At 39.3% G+C, this 19,976-nt stretch overlaps 1 protein-coding gene across 1 annotated transcript in view; it reads left to right on the top strand.

The window, feature by feature from the left end:
- The window catches only part of rapgefl1 (Rap guanine nucleotide exchange factor (GEF)-like 1), a 58,076-nt gene extending 47,877 nt beyond the window's left edge, over nucleotides 1-10,199 (top strand). The window contains exons 16-17 of the mRNA XM_050069298.1: nucleotides 49-103; nucleotides 2,069-10,199. Coding sequence (XP_049925255.1) covers nucleotides 49-103; nucleotides 2,069-2,193 — 180 coding nt within the window. The 3' untranslated portion in view covers nucleotides 2,194-10,199. The remainder of the gene's footprint in view (nucleotides 1-48; nucleotides 104-2,068) is intronic.
- Nucleotides 10,200-19,976: the final 9,777 nt, after the last annotated feature.

Below are 19,976 nucleotides of genomic sequence, written 5' to 3'. Positions count from 1 at the left end.
TTGTTCCTCTTTTCCTGTCTCCCCTCTCTTCTTCCTCCTCCTCTTCAGCATAAAGTGGCAGAGATGGTGAGGATCATCAGACGATACAGGAGCAGCCAGCTAGGTAACACACTGCTGCTGTGACCTTTGACCTCACTTTCTACATGTTAAAAACATGTTTCGCTAGAAACTATTGAGTATCCGTTTTAGTAACAAGGCAGAGATATCCCAGAGTTTGGTGTTCCTTGGTGATCCTAATGAGATTTTAACTTGTTTAATTCTTTAAATCAATGGATTTTTTTTTTACTAAATTCAGCATATGTTTGAATTGAAATTTATTTTTTTGGTGTGCTTTTTTTGGGGTGTCAGAAATACCTTTTGCTGCTGCCCCATTGAAGCCCTTGCACGTCTCTCTTTTCAAAGCCACCAGACTCCTTTGACAGAAATAGTAATTTTACCTCGCATATCACTGAGCTGCTGGTCCACCGCTGCCTGGCTCTGTTTGTTAGTTTGTGCTTTTGTGTGACTTGTTTTGACCATGGATAACAGCACTGGGCTACCACACGATAACTTTAGCTACAGTCACTGTACAATGTATAGGTAGTCAATTTACGTTACCTTGTGGCTATTTCAGTAGAATGAAATGACCAAACTTGACTAAACGTAACGTGAATAAAAGTTTTATTCATGAACAGATTTTCTGCCTGAGTCATGTCACATCAGATAGATTTTTATCAGCAGTGGTGGTTGTTTTTACACAGATATAGATTTTTATATGGTTGTTTAACAATGAAGACAACTCCTATGATCCCACGTTACCTCGAAATTATGTGATATAAAAGAGGCCTTTCCTCTCAGACTGGCGTGCCATTGACTCATTGAGCTTTAGTGCCTTATTTCAAAGTGCTTTCAATTTAGAGGTGGTATAATTTAAATGCTTTGTGATATAAATGTATTGCACTTTTTATTTATTTTTTCTGTTGGCTTTTCCAGCTGTCTGTTGCTGACAGACAACTGGCAAGCATTAATATGCGGAATAGTGGCCACCGCTCACCCTCTGGTCTCAGCTTGTTAGCTAACGTAACAGAAGTGTTGCTGTGAAAACATTTTGCTCACCCTCAGGTTTCTCCTCAGGTTGCCCCAATGAGGAAGTAGCTTCATTTTGAGTCACACATTGTTAACGCCGCTAGCTGTGCTAACACTGCTAACAGAGCTAATAGTAGTTAACAATGCTAAAGGAGGTTTTGTGGTTCAAAATTGAGCTGCTTAGTCTTTGGGGTGATCTGAGGAGAGACAGGAGTGGTCATCGGCAAATTAGCGATGCCGCTAGCTAGCTCACACCAGACCTGGGTGGTGTGCAGAAGCAGTAAATTTAACCTATTGACATGTGCAACCAGTCAATAATATTCTCTATGGTTAGCTGGTTAACTGTTAACTGTTGACATCCCTAGTTTTAAGTATCAAATTAATAATGAATACAGTACATATTAAATCAAATTAATACAAAAATCACACTCGAAAAGTGACAAAGTAAAAAGTTAATTCAATGTAGACACTATTCACACTTAATAGTTCATTTTGAGCAGATTAATAGACACTTTTCTCCTACAATGCAACACACAAAGACTAAGAAGCAGCAGCTTACAAGTGGAATAAAATAAAAACTAAATTATATTGGGGGTTAAAAAATCTCAGAAAACAAACCAAAAGAAGTATCAAATCACACGTATCATTTTATGTTAGTATAAAATGATACGTGTATGTTGATATTTTTGTTTACTACCTGCTGAAACAATAAACTCTTATAATCTCTGATGTTATGTAGTAAATAATTAGTATGTAGTCTGGATTTTGGACACAGCGCTGATAGCACAGTAAACTCCTACCACAAAATGCTTTTATTGTGAAGCACATGTAAGAAGTGGCTGCTTCCTAAGCACATGTTGAACTTTGTCTCTCTCTAGTGGTGATATAGTGTCACTGCACCTTTGTGTGCTGTTATTGATAAATGATGTAAGAGTGGATCCCTAAAATCAGCGTTTTCTTTTCTTCTGTTCCTGTTTCTGTCTCTTCCTGTGTCATCTGGTAGCCATGGATACAGAGACATCCCCCTCCCACCTGCAAACGAAGGCCTACGTCCGGCAGTTACAGGTGATTGACAACCAGAACCTGCTGTTTGACATGTCGTGCAAACTGGAGCCCAAAGACACATAGAGGGACTGACAGGATGGTAAAGAAAAAAATAAGAAAGCATGGAAAATGAAGAGGAAGAGATGGGATGGAGAGAAGGCGAAGAAGAGGAGAAGGATTTTGTGTCCAGAAACAAGAAAGCAAAGAAACAAATGGATGGAGGAAGGTTCAGGTAGAAAGAGATGGAAATAAGCGAAGGAAGGCGTTTTACCCTGAAACTAAACCTACAACCTCCTCATCATCGTCTTTACCTGAAATAAAAAAATAACTTGAGATGTTCTTGATCAGCAGAAAGAATGAGCTTCCTCTCTTTCATCCACAAGTTTAATTATCTTCTACACCTTCACCTCCTCTTCCTCCCTTATCCTTCCTCTCCATCAGCAGCTGTCAAGTCCAAACACTGCCAGCAGCCCTGACAACCACAACCACAGAGAGATATGTGGAGGGAGTTCATCAAACTGGACCAAAACCTCAAAACACCTGGTGTGACCTGGTGGTCAGTCTGATCAAAGTTGCCCAGATTAAACAAAACCTCAAAGTCACGTCAGATCCCAAGTGCATAGCGCTCTGCATCTGTACATCAGCTAAAAGATTCAAGATAACTGAAAATTCAACAGGCTCAATTCAGTCTGCAGCAGGTTTGAGAGGCAACACTACTTTGACCCAGCCGCAGTGAAGAAGAAGAAGAAGAAGAAGAAGAAGAAGAGACGAATCATGGACTCTTTCTATTTTCTCACTTTCTGCACTTTCCCACCCTAGTTTCCCTCCTGTTGTGGTGGCTTACCAATCAGACTAAAGACAATCTGACCACCTGACTGACACCGGCTGAAACCTCCAACAAACAGCCTCAAACCTGCTGTTCAACCACAATTTCATGGGAAACAAGAACTATACCATATTGGCCGAAATATAAGACAGCACAGGACAAACTACACAACTGCGGGATTTACGATCTGCTTTAATGCTTTCATCTTGTGTTTCTCTTTTATGAAATAAAAGGCTCCAAGGAAAGGACTCATCGGACCAACGGTATCTTTTGGAAACTTTTCCAAAAGTGTTTTGTATCTTCAAAAATTATTATTATTTTTTTTCAATACTCATCAGGATCGTCTTATATGTGGGTCAATACGGTATTTTTGCGGGGATGCACATAAACATCTCTATGGATCAACTCAGAAACGGCTGTCAAGGATAGCTTTTGACTGCAGACACCCAAATATCAACAGGACACTGCACTTCAAACAGCTGACTGGTTATTCCAACTTCCTGTTGGGAGGCAGGCTTGAAACAACAAAACTGGAACTGGACTTATTAAAGCTACTCTCAAAATTTGTAGAACAACAAACAAAAACCAACATGTTATTGTCTCTGAACAACATGTAGACGGACAAAATGTTTAAGCTTTCAAACACAGCGGAGGATGTAAAAATGCCAGCAGACGAGCAATTTTTTTAACCGACAAATGTGGATTCACATTATGCAGCCTTGGTTTCGTTCTCCAGGATCTTTTCTCTGAGGACATGCAGACGCAAGATATTAAACTCTGCAGGAACAAACAGAAATGACATAAATCAAGTTCCTCTAAACCTTTGCAGAGAGAGACCAGTTTGATTACCAGTGGAAATGGTCAAATTTAGCTGCTACGACTTTTCAAATGTTGCTGTCCGAGTTTACACGAGAGGCTTCTGCACTCAGAAATCTGTCATCTGTATTTCAGGACTGAATATATTTTTCCATCAAAAAAAATTAACTCTCTAACATCGAATAATGGACACAACGGACCACTCTGTAAATCTGTAACTGAACTCACAGTTACAGTGGATTGTGTCCATGGTTTACATCAGCGGTAAGGGCTGTTGGGCTGACCTCTGATCTGTGGTTCGTATCAGCTGCCATATTCCACACAGAGCTATCAGGGACTGGTTTTGTTCATCTGAACTTAGATTCCTCCTTGATTAAACCTTAACGGTGACAATATCACTGACACCCGTCACAGACTTGCAAGCACTTTGGCATATTGGTCACGGTGCATTCATGGACCCCGATCACATGGTAGGACTTGTTAGTGGCGGACTGTCAGGATGTTTCATTGCTGTTTTTTACCGAACGTAATCTCAGCTGCAGTCCGAAGATGTTGGTCAACTCTTCAGTCTTTCTACTTTTTGTTTCAGGACATTGATGGCAAACATCGTTAAATGTCTCTCACAGTGTTTTATGATTCAACAGGACAGTTGGAAAATTCACACTACACTCACTTTAAAGGACCATGCCCCTGTATTTTGTATGCTTTAACCAGTTTGCTTCAAATCACATAGACGCTCCATCGCTGCCAAACCACAACACAGTAGTTTATTTTTTTCATTTTGGTATAGAAAGCAATAGATGTCAGTTAATTTCTACAAAAATCAACACGCAGGCTGGTCTGATACTATTCTATCAGAGCTATATGATTATCACAACATATATCAGTCAGTAAGTTACAGGAAAAGTCAGTAAAAATGTCCGAAGTTAACTAGAGACAGTGTCTTCACTACAGACTTTGTCCACTAGAGAGCACTGAGGAGTTATAATAACATAATCACATTCCCAGAGAAACCAAGCTTAAGGTACCCTGTGAAGTTTTGTCTTTGTTGCCGCATTTATTTGTATTACTACCATCGATCAGCACAATAACATGAAACTGGTGTCAGGAATCTCTTGTGCGCTCAGACCCACTTATAAAACATTGATCCATAACACTATTAAAAACTCAACAAGGTACCTCTAACAACCAAATTCAAGGGGGGGGTTTATATTAAAAAAAAGATGTATCAGCCATTGGATGGCACTTCCTGTCATTAATTGACGATAACTGTTCGTTCCAATACCCATACTATCATACTATTTAGTATGCTGGAAAAAGGTTTAGTATGACCCAACACATACTGTAGTATGTCAAATGCAGTATGCCAAAAATACCATGACATCCCACTACATTTGGTCATTGCAAGCCAGCATGCTTTTCTGGCTATTTTGACCCACAATCCTCTCCACAGCAGAAGATGCGTCACATCGGCTGAGCTGCAAACAGATAAGAGCTTGACAGCTCGTTGACGGCTATCAGAAGCTGCAGTGAAGGATGACAGTGCAATCAAGTGACTGATGACCAGTATAATAGTAATAATAGGAATATTTATTGTTTAAATGAGCAAAACAATCATAGATTATCAAAAACAAAAGGGACATAACTATAATTACAACAATGACAGAAAAATGCACACTGTTGTGGATATAATGGGCTGTGCTAGAGTTTGCATTGTATGCAGTTATGACTTAAAAGTTAAAACCACATACATTTCAAAGTAAGATCAACAAAGCTCCTAGGTTGACTTTTGTCTCTGGCATGCTCCACAAATGGCGTTTTGTTTTATCTCCAAGGATATATGAGCAAGAAGTTCAGGGCACAATGTTATGAGAAAGTAGTATGTCCTGATTGTGTGCACACTGCGTGCAACAGTATGTACTTTGTAAAGGTAGCTGCAGGACCTACTAAAAATAAAAAGAATCAGTATGTGATGCAGAACACATACTGATACTTTCTTGTCCTCTTTTCGTTATCGGCAGATTTTATTCAGGACACCTGTGGCTGTATTAAATGATTGACTCTGAAGGCTATGTGAGATTTTGAAATGTTTTGAAATTAACTACAAAAACTGGTTGTTAGAAAGATGTAAGAACATTTTCTAAAATCTAACACAGTCTGTGTTTTAAAATGGTTAGTAGGTAGTGAGAGTTGGAGTAAACGGGCTAAATCATGCTAAAAAACAGAGGTATGGTCTGAAAGTCACACACTGATTGAAATAATAAACATATGGCAGCCAGTCGGCTGTTTCTACGGGACGACATCACACCAGAGAGAAGAACACTAACATAAGAAAGAGTCGACAGGAAAAAATTTTTTCTCAGCGTTTGGGATCTAACTGCTGTCACATCTGAACGACCAATCGGCTTTAAGGAAGGACCTGATCACCCCCACAGAGCTGCCCTACCATTGGCTGTTCAATGGATTGGGGGGGTCGACATCTGAGGCAATAACAGAGCGACAGGAAGTGACAGTAGTTGGTCAATTTATCGCAGCAACGAAGCACTTTTGCCAAACCTCAGGGCTCAGAGACACAGAGAGGTTTTGTTTACTCTTTATTCTAGATTTTCAGTAGAGTTCAGTTCAGTTGAGTCCAGTTGTGTTGCGATCAATTGGTTCTGTGTTTGTACAGCTGATCACACTTAAGTCATATTTACTATAATAATAGAAATCTACAGAGTTGTTGTTTTTCTGCTGTGATCACCACCAGGTCTGAGTCCAGCCTGAACACTGAAACAGTGCTTTAATTTAGACTGGTAAAGATTGAGTTTTGGTTTGTTTTAGGGTGGTTTTTTTGTTGTTTGTTTGTTTTTTGCAGTGCACTGAAGAGTTTCACTCTGAGATGTCGTACTTATTGTATTATTTTTTATTTATTTTTTTTTTTAAAAGGGATTGCATCATTTCTGAAGTATTACTAATCTGTCATTTGCCTCACAGTTAAAGCCTTCCAGCTGCTCAGGAACAAACCCTGAGATTTAGAGAATAGACATGATTTTTTGAGGAAAAAATGTTGGCATGTTATGAAAATACAAAGATAAAAGAAAAGAGTTATAATGTGAGAAAATGGGTAATTTCACAAGTAACTCTTGGGGATAAAGTCGTACATTTATGAGAGACAGAAGTTGTAATAAGATCAGAAGAAGTAAAAATTCATAATATGTAGGGGTGGGATTACGATATTATCATGATACTTAAATCACAATACAATATTATTGCAATTTTAGATATGTTGCGATATGCTGAGTATTGCGATATATTGCGATTTATTACCTTTTTTTTAAACTATAAAATACGTCCCTAAAGGAAAACTTTGAAAACTTTATCTTTTAGATTAAACAGATGTTGACAGTCTGGTCACCTCACTTCAGTCTTTTTTTTTAGCAGCACCAAAATGTATCTAGTGGACTTAAAAAGCAATTGATTATATTATTCTAGTAGGCTAACTAAAGTTTAATTTGTATTTGTAATGTTAATAATTTATTTATTAAAAAGTATTTGCCAAGTATTGCCACACAAGAATGTCATGATACTATGCTGTATGGATTTTTTCCCCCACCTCTAATGATATGTTGAGACAAAGTTACAATTTGATGTCAAAAAAGTTGTAGTTTATTTTAAAGTTGAATTATAGAGACATTTTATTATAATACTTGCTGGAAGTCTTTTACTTGTGACATAAATTATGCTTTATTCAAAAGAATACGTGAATTCCCCCTCAGTTATATCCAACTTGTTAGGAAGGTCTTTTTCAGTAAGACATTCAGACGATATCTTTGTGGTTGGGATGAAACTCTTCAGTGCGTAAAGACGGTTTACATGTTTGTATTAATTATCTGAAAAGATGTAAATGGTTTGAAAAATGTTCTCTGTGCTCAGCTCTGGTGGCCGGTGAGACTTTGTCATTCTCCATCTGTACCATAACATCCTGTTTGCAAAAGCTCAGTGAGGCTGATCCTGTCCAGAGACAAGTCCACCTCCTGTCCACGTGAGAACAAGACCTAGTAACTTCTCTGTGAAGTCCAGGTTTTAGACCCAACAACTTATAGTCTATTTTATTTATTGTTCTCTTACAGCCTGGCTTTCTTTTAGTACTTTTGGGCAGCTGCGGTCACAGTGACTTAAGTTGGAAAAACAAGATTTTTTGTTTGAAAAGTAACTTGACACTAAGCTGAAAATCAGTGTTTTACTGAGCTCCTCTGGTTAAAGTATGTTTTACGTAACCACACCCACCAGTGACGTAACATTGCACTTATCACACTGTCGGTACAGTTCTGCATCACTGCAGCAAGGTGAGATGTCAACCAAGACTTTCATCTGGGATATCTGCTGTAAAGGGGCAGTGTGACATGTTTTTATTTTCACCTTTTGTAAGAATTTCTGTTGTGTTTTATGGTAGAGGATCTCTGATCTGGGTTGGACTCAGGACAGGAGCTTATCAGAAGTGTCAAATTTTCCTCATTGCTGTTTTACAGCATTTCAAGTTCTAACATGGTGTGTGAACTAAGGTGGCTTGATTCTGGACAGGAGAAAACCTGCGAAACTCCAGTTTGACACGACCTTCTATATCTTATATGGAGTCTTAAAATATATTTTGTCCTCAAAACAAAATAATTTTCAGATTTCCCAAGAACACGAGTTGAAGTTTGACCGACTAAGTAATCGAGTTTGAGTTTGAATGCCCAAGAAAAAGAGTTCGAGTTTGAACCACTAAGAACAAGACTTCAAACTCAGAACAACACAAGATTGAACTCGGGGTCAAACTCTCAAAACACAAGTTAAAACTTTCAAGAACAAAAGTTCAAACTCCAAAGACCACTAGTTCAAACTACCAAGAACACAAGTGGGAATGCCCAGGAACAGTAGTTTGAACTCTCAAGAACACAAGTAAAAACTCCCGAGAACATTAGTTTGAACTCCCAAGAACACTAGGTAAAACTTCTAGAGACACTAGTTCAGACTTCCAAAACAAAAGTAAAAACCCCTAAGAAAACTAGTTAAAACTCTCAAGAACACAAGTTAAAACTCCCAAGAACATCAGTTTGACCTCCAAAGAACACTAGTTAAAACTTTTAAAAACACTAGTATGAACTCCCAAAACACATCTTTAAACTACTAAAACTCAGGAACACTAGTTTAAATTCCCAAGAACAATAGGTGAAGTTGGATTGCCCATGGACATTAGTTAAATCTCCCAAGAGCATGAATGTGTTCAGTTTCTAAAGAACACAAGTTCAAGTAACAACTCCTCTTAAGGCCAAAACACACCGGCGCCGTACGATGCGCGTCAAAACAGCCGCCCCCATTATTTTCTATTTCCAAACCCACACCGGCGGCTGTTTTGACGCGCGTCGATGTGCCGCACCGCGGCACTTTATGCTATTGTCCTATTTTTCCAGCGTCGCCGCCCTTGAAAAAGCGCTATTTTGTATGTCCCAGCTCCCGCGGACTGGAGTGTGCAATGGAAATCCGGTTGACGCCCCGCAGCGCGACGCTTTTTGGGTGTGTTGGGGGCGGCACTTGACTCGCGTCAATGACGCCGCCGTCATATGACGCCGCCGTCATATGACGCCGCGGGTGTGTTTTGGCCTTTAGCATGAGTAAGAGTTTGAACTTCCAAGACCACGACTTCTTTGAAGAATGTGAATTATGTAGCTTCAGATTTTATCCCTCAGTTTGAAATTACAGTGAGTTTTCGGGACTCTGTATTTGCTGTTAAAGGTTTCGTCGAGGTGGGGACGTTTGCAGTGGTTTGGTTGGGTACAAAGTATGAAACCCAGCGAAGGTGACATCATCACTAGTCTGCCGGTGGCTCTCTCAGGACTACTTCCTGGGTGTTGGGCGATTCATTATAGATCCCACCGAAGTTCTGGGCAGAAACAGAAGTCCTGTATCCTAACTATGTCTTATCTTAACTTAAACAAAACCATTAATGTTACACCTGAACTAAATCGACCAAACCTTCATGTTTCTTGCACCAATCTCAGCTTCTGCCTGTAATTCTGCTGGGATCCATAATTTTGGGAGCGGACGGTCTCTTAGTTCTCGGCCATCCGCTGTGACGCCCACATGAAAACACTGAAAAATTGAAAATGTGTACATAGTGCAACCATGTAAATAGGCAAATACTAACGGAGACTCTATTTTATGTATGAGCTGAGAGAGAGAGAGAGCGAGAGAGAGAGAGAGAGAGAGAGAGAGAGAGAGAGTGATGCTAACTCAAGGAGAAATATTTGATTTGATGTTTTTTTATTTGTAAAAGAAAGTGTACAGTGATGATATAAAGAGAAAGAAATGATGATGAATTTATGACTTTATGAATTGTACAGTTAAATCTCCTCAGTTTGATTGTTCTGTTGTTTTCTATCTAAAGCTTGGGGTTGTTTCTGTTTGTTTTTTTTTTGTACAGAAGTGGTTGTTTACATTGATACAAGTCCTTATTTCTGTGAACGTCAGACAGACAATGTGATTGGAGCAGAGGTCTGTGAGGAGGTGGGGCCTTGGGTGGGGTTGGTGTCGTATTACCAAATATTTAGGAAAAAATTTTGGAACTAGTTCAGCCTGTATGATGCTAGCAACTTTTCTGACCCTCTCAATGACTTTATTTCCAAAAAGCGACAAGCAACAAATTTAGCAACTTATTCAGACCATCAGAGAAAAGTGAGAAATACACGGATCAGCCAAAACATTAAAACCATTGACAAGTGAAGGGAATAACATTGATCATCTTGTTACAATGCCACATTCTGCTGGGGAACCTTGGGTCCTGGCATTCATGTGGATACCACTTGATTACAGACCAAGTACCCCAACCCCAATGGCAACGGCACTCCCCAGTGGCAGTGGCGCCCCAGGCATGACAATCGACCATGCCACCCCATAAAATATGCTCAGGAATGGCGAGAGAAACTTGACACAGAGCTCAAGTAACGACCTGGCCTCCAAATTCCCCAGATCCCAATCTGATCAAGCATCTGTGGGATGTGCCAGTACCCCACCTCACAACCTGCAGGACTCAGACAATCCGCTGCCAGCGCCCTGGCGACACACACCAAAAGACACCCCCCAGAGATTCTGTGTCCATGCTTCAACATGCCACAGCGAAGTTCTATCCAAAGAGGCTCCACTGTGGACAAGGGCTACTCGCACATCCTACAAATCCTCGATCAGATTGGATCTAGATACTTTTGAGGCCAGGCCAAAGCCTTGAGCTCTTTTTCACATTCTTAAGGCCAACCCTGAGCAGTTTTTGTGAAGTGACATGGTGCATTTTTCTCCTGGGTGGGCCAGTGCCATCGAGGAGTGCCGTGCCAGTAGGGGGTGTACTTGGTGTGCAGCAGTGTTTGGATGAGTGAAGTGCATCAAGTGGCATCTGCATGAATGCCAGGACCCAAGGTTTCTCAGCAAAACATATCATTGTAACAAGATGATCAGTGTTGTTCACTTAACTCATTAGTCATTTTAATGTTTGGGCTGTTTAGTGTATATTCATATACACTAAACAGCCAAAACATCATAATGTATCATAATTTATTCCCATGAATGCTGCTCAGAGTAATTGCAGCCCACGGCTCCTTTGCCATCTGAGTCTCTACCCCTTAGTTCATTGTAAAGTTGGCAACACTGGTACAATGAATATTGGCAAACTGAAAGAAAAAATTGAATCCTGAGATTTCGAGAATGGTGGTGGTTCTACAAAGAGCTCACAATAGCATCTAACAAATTTGTAATTTTACATAAAAACATTGTATTACATATATTATAATGAAGTCAGTTGTGTTAGGAAACAGTAAAAAACATTTCATTTTACAATATCAGTCAGAAATGTTGTAATACTATGAACTAGTATAAATTCAGTAGAAAAAAAATAGGATTAAAAAAGGTTTTGATTTAATGAGATTAAGTTCTAATTATGCAAAAGTCATATTTTGAGTTAAAGTCAGAATAGTGTCATTTCAAAGTTGTATTATCAGATTAAGTCATAAATACAAGAAAAAAGTTAATTCAAGAATAAAGTCATAATTTTATAAGTCATAATGGGATGAAGTTGTAATTTTAAAAAAAAATTGTTCTTGAAGTCTTTTTTCTCATAATATTGTAAAAAAATTAGTACAAAATTCAGATTTCCCTCTTATAGGAACAACTTCTCGCATAGTCCCATAGTTACTATATTATTTCATATTACAGCAAAATTTTCTACCAAAATTCCAACCTTGTTTGAAAATGTTATGATTTCTTCTCACAAAATGACAACTCCATCTCTATATTATTTATGACTTTATTTTCTTAATTTGTTGTCTTTTTTTCTTTTTTTTATAAAATTATTACTATATGTTTGTATGTTATGTTTTCTTAAAACTATGACATTGAAATCACTGATTCCCCCCCTTTCTAACAGTGGCCCTGATGCTCCTTCATAGAGATGTGCATAAAGTTGGCATTATGTCTAATTTCCCTAGTCTGGAAGAGAATATAAAACATATTGTTTCAATGTTTGTTTCTTAACAGCCAGTGAGGGTAATTCAGTTTCCAATTTAGCTATTTTAAATGTGATGACAGTATTTTAAAATAAGACAAATCTTAGAATGTTGACCAACAAGTGAAGACCAGTTTATCTTATGTAAAAGCAGAGATGGGACTGGTTTAGAATTAGATTGGAAAATTACTGATTACATGAATCTAACTCACTTGAAGCTTTCATACAGGTTACGTTTCTGGAATTGATTTGAAGCTCAGCTGAAATTACTGAAAGTAACATATGTGAACTGGTCTCGTCTCCTCCAGACTGGTGCTCCCTCTGCTGTCACACTACAGACACTGAAATAAAACCTCTGGACAACAGCAGCTGTCTGTGGTGTATCTGCTTCACAAACCACCTAACATCTACTATTTATATTTCCGAAGGACTTTCTGTATGTGTAAGCACGCTTAAAAATAAGATGGTGTGCATGGTTATACCTATGTGGTCATGAATAATATACCAAACACCACATAGATACCATTATACCTACTAAACATCAGCAGGTTACCATTGTCATTGTGAGCATGTTAGCATTTAGCTCAAATCACCATTGTGCAGCCTCACAGAGGATACAATGAGTGTGTTTGTAAATCAAATCTGACACTTTACACTAAAATGAGAGCTCTGTTGTTTGAAGTACCAGAATGTTCTATTCCTACAGGAGCTTAGCACTCTGCTGATCTGTCTCCCTTGACAGAGAATGCTCTGCTGCTCCGAGTGTGGTGTTCTGAATAACAGATCTGTACATTCCAAGAGTGCTCTGAATTTTCCGAGTTCATTTGTGGAGATTATCTTGCTGAACAAAATGATTAAGTAACCTAATATGAATGTTTGTTTGCCACAGAGCTTATTTTAGACAATGATCCAAAATCCAATGGAAAAATCCCATAGGCTTTTGGATGAGGGAACCAGGGCAACTCTAACTTCCCCATTGGCCCACAGAAAAATGTCATCCCTGGAGCACTGTCAGCTGAGGCTGATGGAAATGTCATTAGTTTTGCAGGTATTTGGTCATAAGCCAACGTATTGGACCAATTAAAATGTTGACCTGATGATGACGCCAGATGAAAAGTCAGAGGATCGCTAAAGTTGTTACAGTTCATCCTGAGGACAACATGATTGATGAAACACATTTTGTTACAATATATTCAATGGTGGTTGAGATATTTTAGTCTAATGGTGGACCAGAATTGCTGCAACGGAGTACACACACGACCTAAACAATTGAATTAAAGGAGCATTCTGGTCAATATGAGTGTGCAAACCCTTCCTCTACATTCAAAGCAGGAAAAAGAATCAGTAACAGGAGAAGCTTCACAGCTGTGCTCAGGTTCCTGTGGTCCAAATGTATTGCAATGCAAGATGGGTTAAAGTCTCAAGTGTGTGCGTGTGAAGGGAGGTGTGTTTCAATTTCAGCTGATAGGGTCCCTGTTCTTCTCCTCCCCCCGAGGACTGTATACTGGACCAGCATCACCCCAAGGAGGACAGCTTTCCATCCCTGATTAGGAGAAGGTTTATATTTAGGGTCAAATTTGGGGGAAGGGTAAAAGTCGGTGCTCCAGATTAAAGACTTACAGTGGAGGGTGTGTTTGCATGACTACAGCAGTGTGTGTGTGTTAGTTTCAGTCTAATTTCAGTTATATAACAGGTGTTGGATAAGAATCCCACTTAGATAATACAGTGGTGTGAAAAAGTGTTTGCCCCCTTCCTGATTTCTTACTTTTTTGCATGTTTTCCACACTTAAATGTTTCAGATCATCAAACAAATTTAAACATTAGTCAAAGATAACACAAGTAAACACAAAATGCAGTTTTTAAATGAAGGGTTTTATTAATGAGGAAGAAAAAAATCCAAAGCTACATGGCCCTGTGTGAAAAAGTGTTTGCCCCCCAGCTCCTGTTAAAACATAACTGTGGTTGATCACACCTGAGTTCAATTTCTGTAGCCACACCCAGGCCTGATTACTGCACACCTGTTCCCAATCTAGAAATCACTTAAATAGGACCTACCTGACAAAGTGAAGTAGACCAAAAGATCCTCAAAAGCTACAGACATCATGCCGAGATCCAAAGAAATTCAGGAACAAATGAGAAAAAAAGTAATTGAAATCTATCAGTCTGGAAAAGGTTATAAAGCCATTTCTAAAGCTTTGGGACTCCAGCGAACCACAGTGAGAGCCATTATCCACAAATGGCGAAAACACGGAACAGTGGTGAACTTTCCCAGGAGTGGCCGGCCGACCAAAATTACCCCAAGAGCGCAGCGACGACTCATCCAAGAGGTGACAAAAGACCCCACAACAACATCTAAAGAACTGCAGGCATCACTTGCCTCAGTTAAGGTCAGTGTTCATGACTCCACCATAAGAAAGAGACTGGGCAAAAATGGCCTGCATGGCAGAGTTCCAAGACGAAAACCACTGCTAAGCAAAAAGAACATTAAGGCTCGTCTCATTTTTGCCAGAAAACATCTTGATGATCCCCAAGACTTTTGGGAAAATATTCTGTGGACTGACGAGACAAAAGTTGAACTTTTTGGAAGGTCTGTGTCCCATTACATCTGGCGTAAAAGTAACACCGCATTTCAGAAACAGAACATCATACCAACAGTAAAATATGGTGGTGGCAGTGTGATGGTCTGGGGCTGTTTTGCTGCTTCAGGACCTGGAAGACTTGCTGTGATAAATGGAAGCATGAATTCTGCTGTCTACCAAAAAATCCTGAAGGAGAATGTCCGGCCATCTGTTCGTGACCTCAAGCTGAAGCGAACTTGGGTTCTACAGCAGGACAATGATCCAAAACACACCAGCAAGTCCACCTCTGAATGGCTGAAGAAAAACAAAATGAAGACTTTGGAGTGGCCTAGTCAGAGTTCCTGACCTGAATCCTATTGAGATGCTGTGGCATGACCTTAAAAAGGCGGTTCATGCTCGAAAACCCTCCAATGTGGCTGAATTACAACAATTCTGCAAAGATGAGTGGGCCAAAAGCAGTCAAATCACAAGTAAAAGCCCTGTGTTCAGCATTTTACTTAAAGTACAGAAGTATTATCAGCAAAATGAGCTGACTATAACATCAAAAACTGTCCACTGCACAGGCAAAATTGCCCATCAAAATTTTATATTATACCGTTGCGTATGATTACTGATCCATCAATGTAAGCAGCATTTCATTGTAACTGGTTGATGTGAAGCTACTTTAGATTTTTAAATCTGCAAAGTAACTCTAGCTATATCTGCCATCAAACTGCACAGGAACGGAAGTATAAAGCAGCACAACATAACAGTAAAACAGAAGTAGGCTACCTCAGAATGGTATTGTTAGTATGTTATGTTGGCTACTGTTAGCTTTTTCCTTGGGCTGTTAGCATGATATCATAACTTGTTAGCTTTAGCTTCTATCTGTTAGCATGGCATCAAGACCTTTGGCCCCTAGGAAATGCCCGGGCTTTAGAGACAAGTTTCATAGTAGCAAACGGTGGAATTACAACTTCGGAGTCCCTTCTGATGCCATTTTCCTGTAGACCTACATTCTGAAAGAGACGTCTATAAATCACTGGATAAATTTTTTGGTGTGTCACAACCCCTATTCAATAACATCTGAAAAGTTTAGTAGAGCCAATTCAGTAAATCATTTTATCCCCATTCAAGTTAGTGGAGTGCTAAACTGGAAATAGCTAGCTCAACCTGTAGAATGGGCCCAATGATGCAGAAGCACTGCTGATCATCGGGTTAATTTTATATGCTTAAATCCATTTGCATGATATCGTGATCCTGGGACAGATAGGAGAAGCCGAGATGGCTCTCTCCTCCATCAGCTCAGGACAAAATTAATTTGGAGCTGCACTTAATTCAGTTCAATGAATTAACTATTAACAGTTCATTTTTTGCTGTGTACCATTGGATGTACAGACAACTATCAATTAATTAGGACTTTGATACTAAACACCAGATGATTCCCAGAGTTCCCATTCCTTTCCCAGTACACACAAGCAGTTAGATACACTGTGTGCTGCAAATTGAGCCTTTTTTTTTAATTTACCAGAATACTTTTTTGGAAAAAAAAAAAAACACTCACGTTGATGTTCAAGCTCATATTCATTACAGTAAATCACCATCTCCCAAGTGTTTTTGCTGCAAGTGAATCAACAGCAAAACACTAACAAGTCAGTAACTTCCTGTTCAAACAATAAATCTGACAAAATGAATATCAAAATCAAATTTGGCTTCATTTATTTCCTATCAATAAAAACATTAAAACTTGTTTTAAAAAAGCGTTAACATTCTGAATTAAACACTCATTAAACGCTCTTTCCACAGCTGATCGATGGAAGTAGCTAACGAGTGAACCATCTTGCATCCTTCTCATCTTGAGAGTTGCACATGTGAAGTACCGATCTGGCAGCCAGGACAACCCTAATAGTTCAGTCTCAGTCTGTTAGCATGATATCTCAACATGATATCAAGACCTGGCAGCTTTACAGCTTTAGCTTCAGTCTGCTAACATGATATCATGACCTAGGACCTGTTATCTTTAGCCTCAGACTGTCAGCAAGATATCGTGCATGTAGCCATAGTTAATCATCTAAGATCGTTTGACGGAGTTCCTGATTTAAAATGAGTAAACAAAATCATTAAAAACTTAGCTCATGGAGCTTACGTTAGCTTATTTAACCAGCTAGCTACAGGTTATAAAATCTAAAGACATTTATCACTTCAGCCTACAAAAATGACTCTATTTCTGTCTAAAATCAGTGACCCATTGTTTTGCTAATTCATAAATCTGCTAACGTTACTGTAAAATGTTGGTAAAGATTCTCAATCAACAAGGTCATGGTATGTCCAAGTGCTTTATCGTAGGCAACTGGACTTGCTTGAGTTTCTTGAAGATTTTTCACCTCTCATCCAAGAGGCCTCTTAAGTTCTAACTGAGTGGAGGGAAGTTGCAGGCTTTAACCTCTGTGTGGGTTGAACCATTACAGATCTGTTGAGGTCACATGTGAGTCACTGACCCACCTGGCCATCATGTGTGTCGGTAGGGTTAGATGGGTCCAGGTATGAATGCTTCCCTGATGTGTTTCTGTTCATTCGCCTTCCTCTTTGTCCTTGTGGGCACGTTCTCAGCCTGATGGTTTAGGGTTCTGATGACCCCCAGCTTGTGCTGGGTGTGCTGGGTTGTGGGTGGTGCGAACAAGTATTGATCTTATGTGTGTGTTTTCTGTACATTTCAATGCTGAGGCTTCCGTCCTCTTCAATGTGTACTGCACAGTCTAAGAAGGGTAGCCTTTCTCCTCTGATATCTTCCGGCGTGCTCTTGATATTAGGGTCCACTGCATTGATGTGTTCTGTGAAGGCTTACACTTCCTTTCTTTTGATTATGACCGAGGTGTCATCCACATATCTGAACCACTGGCTCGCAGCAGTTCCTGTGAAGGTGGTCAAGGCTCTGGGAATGCAAATGAAAAGTGAAGTGATGTTGTAAGATACCAATGGTTCATATGGGTCCAGTTTTATTTCTCTGGTCTTGTTGGCAAATCCTGTGAGTTTCTGATGTGGTGTGGAATGTTACCTACTAGAAGAGCTAGGATCATAGCTACGTGTTTGGAGATGTTGTATGTAACCGAGTTGATGCTGCTGATGATGGGTCAACTACAGTCAACTCCACAAATGTGACCTCAGCAGGTTAGAGCTTGCGGCTCCCCACTAGTCGGTTAGAACTTAAAAAGCCTCTTGGATAAGAGGTGAAACATCTTCAAGAAACTAAAGCAAGTCCAGTTGCCTACAATATAGCACTTCAAGTTATTGTAAAATGTTTCTTTGCACCTCTAGAACAGAGAGATTGAAAGGTTAGCAACAGTTACTAAGGTGGCAGAGTTTAGCTAAGTCAGCAACATTCTTGTGGGATCTGGCAACAACTGATGATCTTGAACCCGTCTGACATCAGATATTACGCTAGCAGATACAAGCAAGCTGCAAAATAAAGAGCAAACATTAAATTTGTACTGTTTCTGGTGTTGTATTGTTTTGAATCTGCTTGCATCAATCCACACATTGTTCAAAATACTTTAAAAATAGGTTGAAGGGATGCTGGGGACAGGCGACCGTGCACAGTTAGGAGACCTGAAGTGGACCATTGTCACAGCTTGCAATACGTCATTTTTTGATATAGAGCATCTTAGGTTTACTTAACATTTCAGTATTTATCCAGCAAGTTTTAAAAAGATCAAACTTGCACAGCAACAGAAGCTGAAGCTCTCTGACTGGATGTTTCTTGCAGGAATGCTCTCTGGGACTCGTAGTTCTTAAGTTGTCATGGACACAGTCTTTATTTACTGAGACAGTTTGTTTTGTTAGTCCATTTTCATCAGAAGTTAGACATGATAGAAAAAAAACATACATCAACATTTTGACTGACAAAAAGAAAATTTAGAAAATAGAAAGGAAATCATAGATATGACCTTTTGACTCCAACAGTTGACAGCTATCTATCTGAGACCCATGAACAGACTGATACAGCAGGAGATGTGATATCTGAGTCAGAGTGACCCAGCAGGCGAATGAGTTCAAACTGTGCTGACATGACTTAGTCAGAGCCAAGACAATCGCTGACTGTACTGTATGTGTCAGATGTTAATATGGGATCAGATATGTATGTATTTCACGTGTGTGGCTATATATATGGCTATAATTAGTATAGTACATTTACTCAAGTACTGTACTTAATCACAATTTTGAGGTACTTGCACTTTACCTAAGTATTTCCATTTTATGCTACTTTATACTTGTACTCCACTCCACTTATTTGATAATGTTAGTTAATTTGCAGACTCAGATTATTCCTTTATACTCCTTTTTTATACAAAATATAATCAACTATTAAATTAAGATGTATTATTATAGATTAGTGTAAAACACCCAGTAATGGGTTAAAATGAGCTTAACTAGCAACATTAAAGTGATGAACACAATAATGCATCAATAACTATAATCCAGTAATGTATATTATTCTGAAATGGACCATTCTGAAGTTTAATTTAAAGGTCCAGTGTGTCAGATTTAGGGGAATATATTGGCAGAATAGAATACAGCCCATTGTTTTCATCAGTGTATAGTCACCTGAAAATAAAATTTGTTGTGTTTTTGTTATCTTAGAATGACCTGTTAATATCTACATGCAGAGTGGGTCCTCCTCCATCGAGACCAGCATGTTGCCCTACAGTAGCCCAGAACCAAACACTGCCTTCAGATGGGGCCATTTGCGTTTTTTTGTCGGCCACTGTAGTCCTCCCACCCTTTGCACACTGAAATTCAGTTTGTTGCAGTCTGCAACCTCACCACTAGCACTAGATGCCACTAACTAAATGATGAGTAAAAGTACGGAAGTATGCTCAGCTTCATGTTCAATCAATCAATTAATCAATTTTATTTATGAAGCCCAATATCACAAACCACAATTTGCCTCAGAGGGCTTTACAGCATACAACATCCCTCTGTCCTTTGGACCCTCACAGCGGATAAGGAAAAACTCCCCAAAAGAACCTTTAACCTTCCAGGACGGACAGACGTGCAATAGATGTCGTACAGAACAGATCAGCATAATAAATTAACAGTAATCCGTATGACACAATGAGACAGAGAGAGAGAGAGAGAGAGAGAGAGACATGCAGGA

Source organism: Epinephelus moara, chromosome 18 (genome assembly GCF_006386435.1).
Source record: "Epinephelus moara isolate mb chromosome 18, YSFRI_EMoa_1.0, whole genome shotgun sequence".
Taxonomy (NCBI): domain Eukaryota; kingdom Metazoa; phylum Chordata; class Actinopteri; order Perciformes; family Serranidae; genus Epinephelus; species Epinephelus moara.
The sequence above is the reverse complement of the archived record's forward strand: the minus strand, read 5'-3'. Positions and strand labels throughout refer to the sequence as shown.